We start from the raw sequence: 16,472 nt of genomic DNA on the forward strand, positions 1-16,472 counted from the left end.
TAAAATTTTATTAAATTTTAATTTAATGATAATATTGAGAGAATAAAATGAGTTTAGTAAAATGAGAGTAGACCTTGGCAAATCAATGGCGTTTACGTCATAGGACCTACACAATTTACGGAACATCACTTTTATTTAGCGTATCTTTTTCTTTTTTTTACTCTTTTACTCTTTTACTTTTTATTCTTATTCTTTTTCTTTTTGTCTCTATCTAATTAACAATTTCACGTTAAAGCTACAAGCTAGTTCTTGCTTTTCCTTAAAGGGCTATTTCCGGATAACGTCTCAATAAAGCATAAGTTATTATATGTCATAGCTAGTTTAAATATTGATCTTTATCATCTTCTTTTAAACTCATAAATTTGGCATATGATAGTGAATTGATTAATTTGTTGAAAAACTGCATTGATCAAGTAATTTCATAAAGAAAATTCATATGAACCTTTCGTTACCTATACACCAGTTCAAGGTTATAACTTATAACATGCAAAATTTGAAGCAGATAATACATTCTAGGAATCAAAATCACATGATTACCATATTTCATGTATTTGGGAATATAATTATGTACATAGCTTTACGCTAATGAGACTTTCATCATGAACTTATCCATGTCGGTGATTTCATGCATATCATCATGCGTTTCTTTCTTTTCTTTTTTTTTTTACTTTCAATTGGAATTGTGCACACTTTCCAATTGGCATTTCAATTGAAATTAAGATTATCTTTTGATAATGAATTCTATTGAAAAATATTCAATTAGTTATATTTAAAGAGTATTTTTGTCTACTAAAAAATAAAAAGACAAAAATTAAAGAAATTTAATAGTTCCTTGCAAAAAGAATTTAGCTTAATAAGTGTTGAAAAAGGAATCTACAGCACGTGTTAGTAAATTTCTCAATAGTCCAAAATTGAACTTTATTCTCTCTCATTCTCATAAAAAAAAAAAAAAAAATCTCCACGTTAGCTTCAGCCAGAATGCAAAGGGCAGCAAATGAAGGCACTTCCAGAATCCAAGAATGAATTCCATATACCCTAACCTAACGACTATAAAAAAGGGTCACAGCCAAGCCAATAGACGGCACTAACTGGACTGAATCCAATTTAGCATTGAAAGACCAAAAATGGCAGAAACAAAGGTAAGCCTGAAGCTTTTGATAGAGCAGAAGAGCCAACGAGTACTGTTTGCTGAAGCAGACAAGTCATTTGTTGATTTACTCTTCAGCATTTTCACTCTGCCGTTGGGAACTGTGACAAGGCTCCTACGAAAGCAAAACATGGCAGGCTGCTTGCGTAGCCTGTACAAGAGCATTGAGAATCTGAGTGATATTTACATTCAGCCGGACCAAGACAAAAACTTTCTGCTAAGCCCAAAAGTAGCCAATATTTCTGGTGCTGAAGTCCCTCTCCTCTTGGCAAGCGTTGAGCAGTCGGGCAGAGACAGGAAAATTTATGGGTGTGGTGGCTACAACAGCTGTCAGTACGTGGCTAATGACCCGAGAGCAATTTGTCCTTCGTGCAGGAATCAAATGGCCACCGAGCAAAGTTATGTAGATTACCCACCGAAGGATACTAACGCATCCTCCTCTAGTGAGGGGGGTTACGTGAAAGGGGTGATCACATACATGGTGATGGATGATCTGGAGGTGAAGCCTATGTCAACCATCTCTTCTATCTCTTTACTTACCAAGTTTAATGTCAGGGACCTTGGAGCAGTTGAGGAGAAAGTTGTGGATTTGGGCATGCATGAGGTATATAAATAAAGCAGTTTTCCCTTTCTTTCTCTGCATTACAACTATATATATATATCAAATGCTTCTTTTACTTCCTGTTATCTAATGCCTCTTCTGCTGAAGTTTTTTTTTTTTTGTTGAACATTGAACAAATTTTGTTTTGGGTAGTTTTTGGCTTTAATAGTGGGCGGTTTCTGCAGGGTCGCTTTTTTTTTTTTTTTTTTTTTTTTTATTACCCATGATGACTATATTGTTACTTTGTGTGGTTGGTTGTTAGGTTCTGAGTTTGCTCGAAGCTTCTTTGCAATCCAAGACTGTTCTGACCGATATCTTTCTTCGAAACAATATTGACAAGGAGGAGAAGATTGTTCTGACCCATGTCATCCTTCAAAATGATACCGACAAGGACGAGTGATTCAGGTTGTGGGCAAAAAGATCCAAATGAAGTTACTGTTGCTTCTAATTACTCTTTAATTTCAAGATGCAAGAACTCTATGTAATAATTGGTTCAAAAGGAGTTAATTGTGAGATTGGTATTTTGGCGTTTTTGTTGCAACAATGTTTCTCAAGTTCTGTTATATGAACTTGTATGTTTCATGTTAATCAAATCTGGTTTGAAGGTATGATTTTTATTTGTTTCATGTTAATAATTAAACTTCTGCAAAATTATAACCTTGTACTATTGCTAATAGTAACAATTACAATCGTTTAATTTATTATTCCACTCGTATTGATTGATTGCATTAGTCAGATTCCAAATTAGATTTAAAGATACAAAAATGAGAAATATGGTGGGTTATTGAAAAAGTTAAATAAAAGCTATTAGTACGTGACTATTAGGTCGTCCCGATCACACACGCTCTCATTGACCCACAACACAAAACTTGCTAAATTGCTTGGTTGTTTGTGTGTTTTAATGATTTGGTGTCAGAATGTGATTAAGTGGAAGCAAATGCTAAGCCTCATTCATGATGTTGGGTTTTATTTTATTTTTTTTCGTGGGCAAGATGTTGAGTTGTAAGCACATTTATGTCGATTGTTGGTGCAATGGTTTTGTTGTCCACTTGTTTTCTAGTGTTTTTTTTTTTCTACACAAACTAGAGAATCGGTTACTTGTTTAGTTATTTGTTAAAGAAAAAAAATTTGACATCTAAGTAAGTTTGTATATTTTTCATATAACTTGTGCACAAACGTCTGTCAACTAACAAGAAGAATAAGTTAAATTAGTTACGTGAGATAAAATAATTTATTGAGAAAAAATAATATTGTTTTATTAATTCAGCCCATGAATCTTTGTCAAACTGCTATGCTTTATTATTATTATTATTTTTTTTTTTTCAAGCGTTGAATAAAAGAAAATGTGCAAATCTTATTTCTAATACAAACAGGACTACTAAAATAATAAAGGAACACAAAGATGATGAAAGAGAAGAAAAAATATCAATTAGACAATATCAGGAAACAAATTGAGATGTACGGTTGTTGTGTAAAAAAATAGAAGATTACTGTTAGAATATAATCAGAATATATTCTGATTATATTCTGATAATCACCATAATTACTGATTTGATATATTTTTCTTGTATATACTTTGATATTATTTTGTAATATTGTACATTAATTCCTTGATTGTAATTCCTATTCTGTCTGGCCTTATTCAACTATAAATAGGCGCCATTGTATACAGTGCAAAACACACAGAAATACAATATTCAGTTTATCCCTATATTCTCTAGTATTCTATAGTTTATTTTAACAATTACAATTAATAAATATATACTATATTAATATCAATTTACACTTCTGTTTATAGTAAAGTGAAATATTTTAAAGAAAATGATTAATATATATGTGATGATGTGAGTATGCAGATTTGTTTGAGTTATAGAATAGTTTTATGAAAAAGAGATTTTTTATTTATTTATTTTAAGAAAGATAAGTTTAAGAGGTTTATGAAAGCTGTTTTCAAAGATATGTCACAAACAAAACAAAACACACTGCCGCGCCAGATTTGACTAAAATGGAACATATAAAGCAACTCCTAATTAGCAATTTCAAAGATAATATTTTAGAAAAATAATCCCACAGGGTTCTTGCACCTAGCTAGAAATTAGAAGACCAATACAATGCAATACACGCTTCTTTTCATTTTCCTGGCAGTTAACGATCTGGATTGGTTCGAAGGAGAACATCAGTCAGAATCGTCTTTGATTGCAGAGAAGCTTTGAACAAGTTCAAACCCTAGCAACACACCAGACAAAGGAGCAAACTAGTTATTATACTGAATGATTAGAGTGGCATTAAAGTAATATTCCACTACTCTCCTCTATTATTTATTTATTTTTTTAAAAAAAAATACACTTTATTTCTCCGAAGTATCACTATTTTGACATTTATACCTTAAAAGTTTATAAACTAACACTAGAACCCACAAACTACGTAACCATGCCATCTAGTATCCTACATTAATTTTTTCTGCCTTTTTGGATGAAACTTATGTCATGTGCGTCACACATGACATTTTCACCCCAAAATGTCGTGGAGTAAAGTGTATTTCCCCTAAATTTTGTGGGGGGCTAATGACGCCAACTCATCTTTACACCTAATAAAAAAAATTAAAAAGTAACAAAAAAATAAAGGAAAATAAACTTAGAAAAATGGTGGCTATAGCTAGCTAGACCACAAGTCCAACTACCCTTGAAGACGTTTATGGACGGCCCCCCAAAAATTCTCAAGTGGTGGTTATGCCACCCACAAAATGTTAGCGGATGACTAAGCCACTCCAAAAACTCCTATAGAGTAGCTAGGCCACAAGCAGGGGTTAGGAAGTGGCCCAAACCACTTAAAAAAAGAGCTTTAAGGTGGCAGGACCCCACCCCTAGGTGGAGGAGAAGGGAGGCTCTCCGCCACATTTGTTTTTTATGGTTTATATATATGGTTTTCCACTTGTTCTATCCAGTTTATATTTTATTTTTTTATTATGATATTGAAAAGATTGGTTTTCCACTTGTTCTACCCAGTTTATCATTCGATGTTCACTACCAAAAAAAAAAAGAGGCAGCAAAAGAAGCATTTCATATTTGAAATCAAGGGGTGAGTGGCATACCTCATCCATGCCCAAATTGACTACTTTCTCCTCAATATCCCCTGCTGCCTTCACATTGAACTCTCTAAGCAGAGTGAAACTGGAGTCGGTGGACATGGGCTTCACCTCCAGATCATCCATCACCATGTACGAAACCATCCCTTTCACGTAACCTACCTCTCTAGAGATACTGTTCATGAAATCTTTGCACGAAGAACATGAATATATATTTCCCCTTCTTATATTCGATTTCGTGGATTCGATTGGCGCTGCAACCACTGTTATGGCACATATTTTTTGTTTTTTTCCTGCATGTAAACAACTCATCGTTTGGCAAGAGGAGAGGGGCTTTAAGACCAGGAATGACTACTCTGGGCTTTAACAGGAAATCTTTGTTCTGGTCAGGTTGAAAGCAAGTAACGCTCAGATTTTCAACGCTCTTGTAGAGGCTTGGCAAGCAGCCTACCATGCCTTCCTCTTTCAGGAGCATAGTGACTATTCCCACGGGCAGACTGAAAATGGTGAAGAGAAAATCAACAAATTCCTTTTCTGCTTCAGCAAAGAGAACTCGTTGCTTCTTTTTGTCTACCACAAGTTTCAGGTTTACAGCGCTTACTTTAGTTCGAGTGGTGAAGGTTACGTGAAAGGGATGGTTACGTACATGGTGATGGATAATCTGGAGGTGAAGCCCACGGTCAACATCTCTTTCGTCACTCTGCTTACCCAATTTAATGTTGAGGATGTAGGGGATATTGAGGAGAAAGTGGTCCAATTAGGCATAAATGAGGTATGGAATTCTACCCTTGCTTTCTGTACTTGTATTATTACAACTCTGAAACCTTTTTTTTCTTCATTTTGGTGAACTTTGAACATTAGATCACTCGTTAAATTAAGTTTATATGTAGAGTCTTAAACCATGAATACAGATCTTTTTGGAAGCAGCTTGTGGGAATTAATGTCATAGCAGATATCACCTAAAACAAGGCATAGGATAGCTAGGTAGGCTATTGCTCATTGGTTTGGATAGGCCCTTCGTCTTCAATAGCTAGATTATTAATTTTATTGTTTACATTTGTTTATCGAATATATTTTGTTTTTACCCTAACATCATTCACATCTAGTTCAACAAAATAGCTAAAATGGTATTTTGTTGAGCCATGTAGCTAAAAAACTATCACACCCGGCTCAACAAAATACCCAACCATCTGTTGAGGAGCTACAGTGCTCAACAAATTTGTTGAGCAGTTTAGCTCAACATTGCATATCATATATAATAAAAAATTCATCAATTCTCTCTCCGGTAATTAAAAAATGATTTTATCTTTCTTGAATGCTTGAGGTTGAGTGCTTTATGTTGAAAAAAGAATAAAGAAATAATAGAAAAATAATATTTAAATGATAGAGAAAAAATATTTAAATAAAATAATAAAAGTTAAAATGATGAGCCAGATGTGGGTGCTTTAAGAAAGTGAGTAACTAAAATAGAAAAATGTAGTCATTTTAGCCAAACATTTGATGAGCCGGATGTGAATGCTCTAAGCTATATATTATATATCATGATTGACAATAGGCTATTTAAGATTTACAGTTTGCTTGACTATAATAACTATATATTTTGATCATTTGTCTTGTTTGTTGCTAGGGAGTGCAATTGGTCAAGGCTTCTCTTCAATCAAAGACTGTTTTAACTGATGTCTTTCTTCAGGTGAAAACCGCTGCAACTGAGGTGTCAATTAAAGATGAACATGTCTAACGGGGCGAATGAAGGCAGTGTTGCATATTATATTTTTCTTTTAACTTTTAGGTGTTAGAACTGTATGTGATTATTTATCTATAAAAGTATCTGTGGGATTGCTAGTTATGCTTTGTTTTAGTTGCGATCATGTTTCTTTTTGTCCTTGTCGTGACCGACTTGTAGATCGAATTCAATGTTAACATTGTGCGGCATGAAATTTGCTTTTTTAGTTTTTGGTCTCTGAATTTGCATTATTTATCTTTATCAAATTTATAGTAAGCTTCTGTATGGTTTATCCCCAGGACACTCTCGATTTTTGATCACTTGTTTACCGAGGTGTTTGATGTTTAAAAGTGAGGAGAAATTTGGTTGTACTTAGACAATCCTTGGCCTAGTTGGTGCCACACTAACATGATAACTGCCCACCAATGAGGGTAGAGGAGGTGCAACCGATGCATAATTTTGGTTCGGCTGAGAGTCTGAGACCAATCTGAACCTGATGGTGCCATGCCATTTCGTATCTTGAAGATAATAACGCAAACTCAGAAACAAAATATTTTTGTTTGATATAGATAAGGGCACTTGGCACTGATTAGAGTAGTTTGGAGAAATTCTGAGGGGAGCTTCAATCGTAACTCCTTGACAACAAATTCTGCGATGATTTTGGTAGTGCCTCTCTTCTCGATCAATCAATTTCTTGTAGTTGTTGTTACCTATCGTTGATTAGAATAGGGTTGAATGCCGGTCTTTTGAGCGTCATGCCTTTGCCTGTGTTTTATTATCACTGATCTCTTGACAATCAATTAAATTTTTTTTTTTGTTAAATCACGTAATTTATTCTGCAACCCATCATGTATTGAGATGTGAAGATTAAAAGAAAAGGAAACTAAAATGAGGAAGAAGTCTATTGTAGGTTTGATTATTGTTGTTTGAAAATAGTCTCTCTTTTTTTCTTTTTTCTTTTACCCCTAAGATCAAATAAGGTGGCCAAATCACCATATGGTTCGCACACCCACATACCAGCTAAACTAGGTGATCGGCCCAATTTAAGAGGATATTGCAAATTGGATAATCCATTATTAGTTTGAAAGAAGTATGCCTACCTCTTATAATTTTTAATGGACACAAACTTCCTCTAAACTGGTTTGAAGAAAATTCTCCCGATTCAATTTAGTAATCGACAAATGCCCTTTATCAAGTGAGATGCACATCCATTTTTTAATATAATTAAAAAACTACTTTCGCCGTCAACTTTTATTTTACTCTAACGTAATTAACTGCTCTTCTAACACTCAAAACTCACAAAGCAGTCTAAGGTCTCTTTCCCTCAGCCGTTCATCTCCCTTCTCAGTTTTCTCTCTCAGACACGGTCTGAAAAGTTGCAGCTGGAGCTGGACATGTATCATCGTGATGGCAATAGAATAAAAAATAAAGGTAACAACACCTGGAGAATCCAAATCAACCTCAATCTCTGATCAGAAGCAATCCAATAAGAGTCAGCATGGTTGTGAAAAGCAGTACAACAATGAGTGCTCTCAAGATCATTTCACTCGATAGAAATAATCCTAGTAAAACTCATGTACCCAAGTAATCGTGACAGGTTAGAATTAAACCTGTAATCAGAATTGTTGTTGTCTCTGTTTTTATCACGAGTGTTTGCAACACTAGATACATCGGATTGTGCATTCTGCTGCGAGAAGGGACACTAGCTAGATACATTGTATTGTCCAAAGGGTTCTTGTTTTCTCAATTATACGGTACACACAGAAGGCTCCTCTGTTTTCCCAGCACAGAGCAACACCTTATCAAACATATAGCTTACTCTTGGACAATGGACTCCCTTTATAAGTTTGAGTGAGAATGAATTTTAGCCCATGCATTTACGTTTGATTCTATTGCCATCATTCCAATACGATTTTTAGATCGTGTTTGAGAGAGAGAGAGAGAGAGAGAGAGAGGAGAAGAACGGCACATCACTCCAATACGTTTTTCCGGCCGTGTGAAAGTTGTTGAACGGCTGCGGAAGAGAGACGGTTGGAGTACTGTTCTGTGCCTTTGGGTGGTAGAAGATGAGTTAACCGATCATTAATATTTATTGCGCATAAACTCCAATTGGCTCAATTGCTTCAAGTAGTTATTGCTACGCATCAACAATTATTAGTGAATGCTCGGTGCCCAAAATTGGAATGGTTTTTTCCATTGAGAAAATCAACGGCCCGTTGCAGCAAAATGTTTATTTTACTGTTCCGAGTCCCGTAGGTTCATGAATGGTGACTGCAAATGCAAAGGGTAACAAAAGAAGTCCCTTCCAATAGTGAATTCCATATAGCGGTCTAACCGCACTATAAAAAGGGTAACAGCCAAGCCAACAAAGGGCACTTACGGGATCCTCTTTAGCATTGACATTATACCTAAAATGACATTATACCTAAATGAAGCTTTTGATAGACAACAAGAGTCATCGAGTGCTCTTTGCTGAAGCGGACAAGAAATTTGTTGATTTTCTCTTTAGCATTTTCACTCTGCCGGTCGGAACTGTGACTAGGCTCCTACAAAAGCAGAGCATGGCAGGCTGCTTGGGTAGCCTGTACAAGAGCATTGAGAATCTGAGTGATATTTACATTCAGCCAGACCAAGACAAAAACTTTCTACTAAACCCAAAAGCGGCCATTTCTGGCGCTAAAGTCCCTCTCCTCTTGCCAAGCATTGAGAATCTGAGTGATATTTACATTCAGCCAGACCAAGACAAAAAGTATCTGGTAAACCCAAAAGTGGCCAATGTTTCTGGTGCTAAACTCCCTCTCCTCTTGCCAAGCGTTGAGCACTCTTACACAGACACGAAATTTTATAGGTGTGGCGGCTACAACAACTGTAAGTACGTTGCTAATGACCGGAGAGCAATTTGTCCTTCGTGCAGGAGTTCAATGACCACCGAGCTAACACACGTAGACCCACCAAGTGATATCAACGCATTTGAAGAAGTAGTCATTTGTAGAGCTAAAGTCCCGATCCTCATGCCAAGCGTTGAGCGGTCATATACAGGTGGGAAAGTTCGTAAAAAATCTTGCAAACGCAAGGGAGGTTCTAGGTCTTGCACGAGGAGTACGATCTCGTCCGAAGTCCCCATAGCAATGAACAGCGAGGTAATAAGTTACGTAGAGTACCACCCACCAAGGGATATCAAGGCATCCTCCTCTGGTGAGGGAGGTTACGTGAAAGGGTTGATTACTTACATTGTCATGGATGACCTTGACATGAAGCCCATGTCCACCATCTCTGCTATCACTTTACTTACCAAATTAAATATCACGGATGTAGGAGCTGTTGCGGAGAAGGTTGTCGATTTCGGTATGGATGAGGTATAGTAGTCATTCCTTGCTTTCTATGCATTCCAACATATTTTTTTTCTTCGTTTGGCGGGATATTGTAGCGTAACTGTTCTTAATATTACACATGATGACTATTTTGGTCCCTTGCTAGGGTGTGAGATTGCTGGGGGCTTCTTTGCAATCGAAGACTGTTCTGACCGATGTCTTTCTACCTAATAATGGAAATCATACTGTTAATGAGGAGTTCAAAATTCAAGATGTTGAATGAAGGCAGTGTTATTACGTTTGTGATGGCAATATCAATATGACAATATCGTTGAAGTATGAAGACTAATGGTGTTAGGAGTATATATATTGCTATCAAGTGTCTTTTATTTCCTTATCCTTAATTTAGTTCCAAGTTCAAAGTTGTTTATGTTATTTACATTTACTCTAGGTTGTTTAAACAGTGACATGTGTCTTTTGAATATGTGAGATGTATCCTTTCAACCTAAAAAATTTTCCTCCAAACTGGGTTGGTAGCCTTATATATAAAAGGTGATGTAGCCTAGTAATTAACAATTAAGGAAGAGTTATATATTTCCAAAATCCAAACTGTTTGCTTGAGTGAAATACTCTTTTCTTCTTTGATGAGACAATTCTTCTCGTGCTGCATCACATTCAAATACACTTCTGGTGAGTAGAGAGCAGAGCCCCTTAATTGGGACGCTATGAAGTTGAAGGACTACGTACCCCGAAATCTGCTTTGTTTTATTTTATTTTTTTTCTAAAATATATTTTGCAAGTTGGGAAATACATACAATTGAAATTAAAAAAAAAAAAATGTCCAAAAATTTCATTCCAATTGATCCCTTGAATATATGCAGTCCCTTAATAGTCTATCCCTAGTAATTCTAAATGTCACCCTCATGTCTCCTTGTGTCATCCCAAAATTGATGTGATCTATCACAATGCAATAGTGATTTCAAAAGCCATATCAATTTTGAGATGACATGTAGCATTAGTGCATTACTCATCTATCATATATGTATATCATAATCTAAAAACATCATGGCTCAAAAATATTTTTTTAAAAAAAGTAGATTATTAGTATCTTAACTTTTCAATGACACCCCATTGGTTTCAGTTCAAAATATTGGGTTAAGCGCATTTTAGTACTTGAGTTTCCATACCTCAGCTCGTTTATGGCTAAAATTAACGAATTTTCATGTCATAACGTTCCATCTGTCACATGGCCCAATAAAAAATTTTAAACAACTTTTAAAATGAATAAAAAATAGAAAAAGCCACCCCTTTGGCCAATGGGCCCTTGGGGATGGTTTGGCCACCCCAGATTAGCCGTAGGGGGTGGTCGAAACTACCCTCCACCCCCTAGGTTCTTGGAGGTGGTTTTAGCCCATCTCCTCTACTATCAGTTGGGAGGGGCGAGCCATCCCATGACCTTTGGGAATGGTTTGGCCATGTCCAACGGTCCAAGGGGCCAAACCTTTGTATTTTTTTTCTTTTCTTCTTTTTAGTCATTGGCAGGGGGTGGATGAACCATCACTAGGGCATTGGGGATGGCCATCGGAGCACCCCTACACCGGAGCCACCCCCAATGACCAAAATGGAGGTTGCAGCCACTCCCAATGGTCAAAAATAGGGGTGGCCGCCCACCCCCTTTGGCCAAAAATGGGGGTGGCAAAGAGCCACCCTTCAACTTTTTTATATTTTAATTTTTAATTATTTCTATTTTTTATTCATTTTAAAAGTTTTTTAATTTTTCTAATTGAGGCATATGACACATGGCACGTTTTGATTGGTTTGACGTGAAAATCCGTTAGTTTTATCAACAAAAGTTGGATGGACATACCATTTCTGTATTTAGCAATTAGCCATAAGCAAGGTATCATCTATGATATAAAATGAAACTTATGTGAGAACAATTAAAGTCATTAAAACCTAAGTAGCAAAAGCGCACTTAACCCTAAAATATTTTTTTGTTATAAAATGTTTTTCAGGTTCATATATGGGTAGTGCAGCCCAACAAAAACCCAAAACATCCGATGCTTAGAAGTTTTCTATTTTTAATTTCAAAAACAAAATAACTAAAAACGTCTTATTTAAGAGTATTCTTTTTATTTAAAACAATTTTTTATGTTCTAATATAAAAGTTATCCCACACAATTTATGATTAACATTAACATTTTTTCAATTTTGTTCTACATTATCTCAAGGATCATTATATATTCGCGGTTTCCTCGAATAACTTGTGGCCAAACAATTGCATTCGCACAAACTCCAATTGGCACTTCAATTGCTTCAAGTAGTTATTGCATGTTACTCATTAATTTGAGGCCAAAATTGAATGGATTTTTCCAATTGTGAAAATCAAGAGTCCCTAGTACATCAAGTATGTATGGATGGCAGTCTTTATTTTCATGAGATTAATAAATAAATACGAAATTTTTATCAAAAAACAGTCCCTTGTAGCAAAATGTTCATATGACTTTTCGAAGTTACAAACGCCAATGATTTTCCATTGAGAAAATCAACAGTCTCTTGCAACAAAATGTTTATTTGACTGTTCCATGTCCCGGAGGTTCATGAATTGTAACTGTAAGTGCAAAGGGTAGCAAAAGAAGTCCCTTCACTTCCAAGAGTGAATTCCATATACCCTAAAGACTATAAAAACTGTAACAGCCAAGCCAATAGAGGGCACTTTAGCATTTCCATACCTAAAATGTCAGAAAAAAAGGTAAGCCTGAAGCTTTTGGTAGACAAAAAAGGCAATCGAGTGCTCTTTGCTGAAGCGGATAAGAAATTTGTTGATTTCCTCTTTAGCATTTTCACTCTGCCTGTCGGAACTGTGACTAGGCTCTTACAAAAGCGGAACATGGCAGGCTGCTTGCATAGCCTGTACAACAGCATAGAGAATATGAGTGATATTTACATTCAGCCAGACCAAAACAAAGACTTTTTGCTAAATCCAAAAGTAGTCTTTTCTGGTGCTCAAGTCCCTCTCCTCTTGCCAAGCGTTGAGCAGTCAGGTACAGACAGTAACTTTTATAGGTGTGGAAGTTCAAGCCACTACAGCTACGTGGCTAATGACCGGAGAGCAACTTGTCCTTCGTGCAGGAGTCAAATGACCACCAAGTTAAGCTACGTAGAGTTCCCACCAACGGATATCAAGGCATCCTCCTCTGGTGAGGGAGGTTACGTGAAAGGGGTGATTACTTACATGGTGATGGATAATCTGGAGGTGAAGCCCATGTCAACCATCTCTTCTATCACTTTACTTACCAAGTTCAATGTCAGGGACCTTGGGGCTGTTGAGGAGAAAGTGGTGGATTTAGGCATGGGTGAGGTAATATATAGCAGTTATCCATTTCTTTCTATATATGTTTGTACTTTCTACGGTTGCGTTCTCTTTTTTTTTTTTTTTTGTCATTTTTCTTTGTATAATGATGTCTATTTTGTTTCTTTGTTTGGTTTGTTGTTACGTTTTGTGTTTGCTCAAGGCTTCTTTGCAATCGAAGACTGTTTTGACTGATGTCTTTCTTCGGATGTGAGCATAAAGAACCAAATGAAGGCACCGGTGTTTCTTAATAGTTTTTTTCTTAATTTCAATTTGCAAGAACTCTGGAATAATTGGTTCTAAAAAGTATCTGTGATATGGGTATTTTGGTGTTTTTGCTGCAACCTTGTTTCTCATGTTCTGTTTTATGAGCTTGTATGTTCATGTTAATCAAATCTGTTTTGCTAATTTGATTTTAGCTTGTTTCATGTTAATATGTAAACTTCTGCAAATTATAACTTAATAATATTGCTAAAAATGCTAATTAATTGTTGTGGGTGAGGGTTGTGATTTTGATTTCTAGTTTTTGTGGTGTTGGTGTTGGGAAGGTGTGAGGAATTGTTGGTGTGTTATTTGGAGGACAATGAGATGAGTAAAAATTAGGGTTTGTGGAGAAATGTTGGATTTTGGTTGTTATAATGGATGTTTTGAAGTTGAGTATGGCTTCATTTGGGTAGTGTAACATGGAGGGAGGGTTTAGTGTTGATGTGTGGTTCAGATTTAATGTGGGTTTTAGGAGGTTTTTATTCGAATGGTAGGGTTTCCGTTCCAACTAAATTGACCTATTTTTTCTATTCGAACTAAATTGACCTACAAATTGTTTGAACCTGCAATCTCAACCCGTTTGAATGATCTCATTACAAAGTGCCCTATTCTAACCCCCCTTGATTGAAGCTCATTGGACCGAGATTGTCACCAAGGGCCTCATTCAATTTATATATAGGGGAAAATCCACTTTAACCCCCTGAAATTTTAGGGATTTTTCAATTTGAACCCCAAAGTTTAAAAATTGGCAAAGTACCCTCCCAATATTTCAAAAATTTTTAATTTAAACCTTCTGTTATAATTTCCGTTAAATTAGACTGAAATTTAAAAAAAAAAAAAAAAAAAAAAAAAGCCTGAGGGTAATTATGTAATTTTAGAGATTTCCGTCCAATTTAACGGAAATTATTAACGGAAGGTTTAAATTGAAAATTTTTGAAACATTGGGGGGCACATTGCCACTTTTTAAACTTTGAGGTTCAAATTGAAAAACCTCTGAAACTTCAGGGGGGTAAAGTGGATTTTTTCCTTATATATATATATATATATATGGAATATGTATCATATAATATAATTGGAAAAATATAAATTGAATATATTTATTGCAAGGGACCTATTTGGCTATTTCACAATATAATCAAGGCTGCATGTAAAGTTAACTGCCTCCAATTTTCATCAACTTCTCTAATGGTAGGAAGTGTTAGGAATGTCTTCAAGAGGTAGTTCAATCGGCTAAGACTATGCCTAATAAAGCGGAGGTCACTAGTTCGAATTCTCTTCACCTCTCTAATTGTATGGACATGTAAAAAATAAAAAAAATAAGTGTTAGGAACATTTTTATTTTTCATTTACTTTAAAAAGTGCTTAATTACTTTTCAAAACTGGGAATTATTCGTCAAAATCTCAAAGTACAAGAACCAATACTTTGGTGACCTTACAAGTCCGCGTCGATCACCTTATGGGACCCACACAATTTATGGGATCACTTAACCAAGACTTTTTCTTTTTTTTTAAAAAAAAAAAAAAAAAAAAATTATTCTGCACCGCTTTAAGATTATAAATACACAACTCAAGCGTAGCGTATGATACCATTTCATGAATTAATTTGGATATAGAATCTCATTAATTTGTGGCCAAAATTGGGAAGGGTTTTTCCATTGAGTAAATTAATCAACAGTCCCATTGAAAGCAAGTGTTTATTTGAATGTTCCAATTCCCGAAGGTTCATGAATCGTGATCGTGACTGCTAATGAAAAGGGTAGCGATAGAAGTCCTCCCTTCCAAGAGTGAATTAATTCCATATGACTCAAAGACTATAAAAAAAGGGTAAGAGCCAAGCCAATAGAGTACGCTTACTTACTGGACTCAATCTCTAGAATGGCAGCAACGAAGGTAAGCTTGAGGCTTTTGATAGAGAAAAAGAGCCAACGGGTGCTTTTCGCTGAAGTAGATAAGAAATTTGTTGATTTCCTCTTTTGCATTTTTATTCTGCCGGTCGGAACTGTCACAAAGCTCTTACAGAAGCAAAACATGGCAGGCTGCTTGCATAGCCTATACAAGAGCATAGAGAATCTGCGTGATATTTACCTTCAACCAGACCAAAACAAAAACTTTCTGCTAAAGCCAAAAGTAGCCAATATTTCTGGTGCTCAAGTCCCTCTCCTCTTGCCAAGCTTTGAGCAGTACTCTTATTCTCCCAAGAAATTTTATAGGTGTACCGAAAGCTACAACTACAACTGCAACTACTACTTTAAGCACGTGGCTAATGACCAGAGAGCAATTTGTCCTTCGTGCAGGAAATCAATGACCTCAGAGGTAAGTTACGTAGACCCACCAAGCGATAATATCATGGCATCCTCATCTAGTGAGGGAGGTTACGTGAAAGGGGTGATTACTTACATGGTGATGGATGATCTTGAGGTGAAGCCAATGTCCATCATCACTGCTATCACTTTACTTACCAAATTTAATGTCACTGACATAGGGGCTGTTGAGGAGAAGGTGGTCGATTTCGGCATGGATGAGGTATATATAGCAGTCATCCCTTTCTTTCTCTGCATTAATTAACTACTATATATATATATATATCAAATTCTTCATTTAGTTCCTGTTAACGATATATGCATCATTTGGTGTTAGTTCTTTTTTCTTTTGCTAATGGTAGTTCTAGTTTTACAAGTCTGGAGGACATATTGCTGCGTCACTGTTATTATGACTGATGACTATTTTGTTCTTTAATCTGGTCGGTTGCCAGGGTGTGAGATTGCTCGGAGCATCTTTTCAATCGAAGACTGTTCTTACTGATGTCTTCTTAGGGAAGGATCGGAACCATACTGTCAACGAAGAGTCTGAAATTCAAGATGTTGAATGAAGGCATGCCTTTTCGCTCTGATTGATCCAAACAAGTATCAGTGAGATTGGTGTTGCAGTCGCAACCATGTTTCTATATATATTCTGTTTCCTGATCTTCCTGTACGTTGTATTTTAATCA

At 35.9% G+C, this 16,472-nt stretch overlaps 5 protein-coding genes across 5 annotated transcripts; 4 read left to right on the top strand and 1 right to left on the bottom strand.

Annotated features, from left to right (window-relative positions):
* Positions 1 to 1,065: 1,065 nt before the first annotated feature.
* On the top strand, positions 1,066 to 6,571 carry LOC148585118 (uncharacterized). The gene is made up of 3 exons (XM_088517762.1): positions 1,066 to 1,550; positions 5,420 to 5,605; positions 6,461 to 6,571. The coding sequence occupies exons 1-3, from the start codon at positions 1,125 to 1,127 to the stop codon at positions 6,569 to 6,571; spliced, it is 723 nt and encodes a 240-aa protein (XP_088373888.1). The 5' UTR covers positions 1,066 to 1,124.
* Positions 3,894 to 5,413, bottom strand: LOC132188078 (uncharacterized; the record flags this gene model as incomplete). Its single annotated transcript, XM_088517226.1, has 3 exons — positions 3,894 to 3,974; positions 4,840 to 5,010; positions 5,045 to 5,413. Coding segments are annotated over 3 exons (621 nt in total), but the record flags the coding sequence as incomplete, so codon positions are not given.
* A 2,414-nt stretch (positions 6,572 to 8,985) lies between the features above and the next one.
* On the top strand, positions 8,986 to 10,150 carry LOC148585119 (uncharacterized). The gene is made up of 4 exons (XM_088517704.1): positions 8,986 to 9,238; positions 9,350 to 9,511; positions 9,746 to 9,912; positions 10,034 to 10,150. The coding sequence occupies exons 1-4, from the start codon at positions 8,986 to 8,988 to the stop codon at positions 10,148 to 10,150; spliced, it is 699 nt and encodes a 232-aa protein (XP_088373830.1).
* Positions 10,151 to 12,604: 2,454 nt separating this feature from the next.
* LOC132188080 (uncharacterized) lies at positions 12,605 to 13,433 on the top strand. Its single transcript, XM_059602490.2, has 2 exons — positions 12,605 to 13,228; positions 13,365 to 13,433. The coding sequence occupies exons 1-2, from the start codon at positions 12,605 to 12,607 to the stop codon at positions 13,431 to 13,433; spliced, it is 693 nt and encodes a 230-aa protein (XP_059458473.2).
* Positions 13,434 to 15,358: 1,925 nt separating this feature from the next.
* Positions 15,359 to 16,472, top strand: LOC132188701 (uncharacterized). Its single transcript, XM_059603231.2, has 2 exons — positions 15,359 to 16,006; positions 16,236 to 16,472. The coding sequence occupies exons 1-2, from the start codon at positions 15,359 to 15,361 to the stop codon at positions 16,350 to 16,352; spliced, it is 765 nt and encodes a 254-aa protein (XP_059459214.2). The 3' UTR covers positions 16,353 to 16,472.

This window comes from Corylus avellana, chromosome 6 (genome assembly GCF_965113065.1).
Source record: "Corylus avellana chromosome 6, dhCorAvel1.hap1.2, whole genome shotgun sequence".
Classification (NCBI taxonomy): Eukaryota; Viridiplantae; Streptophyta; class Magnoliopsida; order Fagales; family Betulaceae; genus Corylus; species Corylus avellana.

What these genes read in the sequence shown, in the direction of transcription:
- LOC148585119 (XM_088517704.1), top strand. Translation starts at nt 8,986, where the DNA reads ATGAAGCTTTTGATAGACAACAAGAGTCATCGAGTGCTCTTTGCTGAA. An exon ending in AACACACGTAGACCCACCAA is followed by an intron (nt 9,512 to 9,745) that starts GTGATATCAACG and finishes TCAAGGCATCCT; the next exon opens with CCTCTGGTGAGGGAGGTTAC. An exon ending in TCGATTTCGGTATGGATGAG is followed by an intron (nt 9,913 to 10,033) that starts GTATAGTAGTCA and finishes GTCCCTTGCTAG; the next exon opens with GGTGTGAGATTGCTGGGGGC.
- LOC132188080 (XM_059602490.2), top strand. Translation starts at nt 12,605, where the DNA reads ATGTCAGAAAAAAAGGTAAGCCTGAAGCTTTTGGTAGACAAAAAAGGC. An exon ending in TGGATTTAGGCATGGGTGAG is followed by an intron (nt 13,229 to 13,364) that starts GTAATATATAGC and finishes GTTTGTTGTTAC; the next exon opens with GTTTTGTGTTTGCTCAAGGC.
- LOC132188701 (XM_059603231.2), top strand. Translation starts at nt 15,359, where the DNA reads ATGGCAGCAACGAAGGTAAGCTTGAGGCTTTTGATAGAGAAAAAGAGC. An exon ending in TCGATTTCGGCATGGATGAG is followed by an intron (nt 16,007 to 16,235) that starts GTATATATAGCA and finishes GTCGGTTGCCAG; the next exon opens with GGTGTGAGATTGCTCGGAGC.
- LOC148585118 (XM_088517762.1), top strand. Translation starts at nt 1,125, where the DNA reads ATGGCAGAAACAAAGGTAAGCCTGAAGCTTTTGATAGAGCAGAAGAGC. An exon ending in TGGCCACCGAGCAAAGTTAT is followed by an intron (nt 1,551 to 5,419) that starts GTAGATTACCCA and finishes CACAAGTTTCAG; the next exon opens with GTTTACAGCGCTTACTTTAG. An exon ending in TCCAATTAGGCATAAATGAG is followed by an intron (nt 5,606 to 6,460) that starts GTATGGAATTCT and finishes GTTTGTTGCTAG; the next exon opens with GGAGTGCAATTGGTCAAGGC.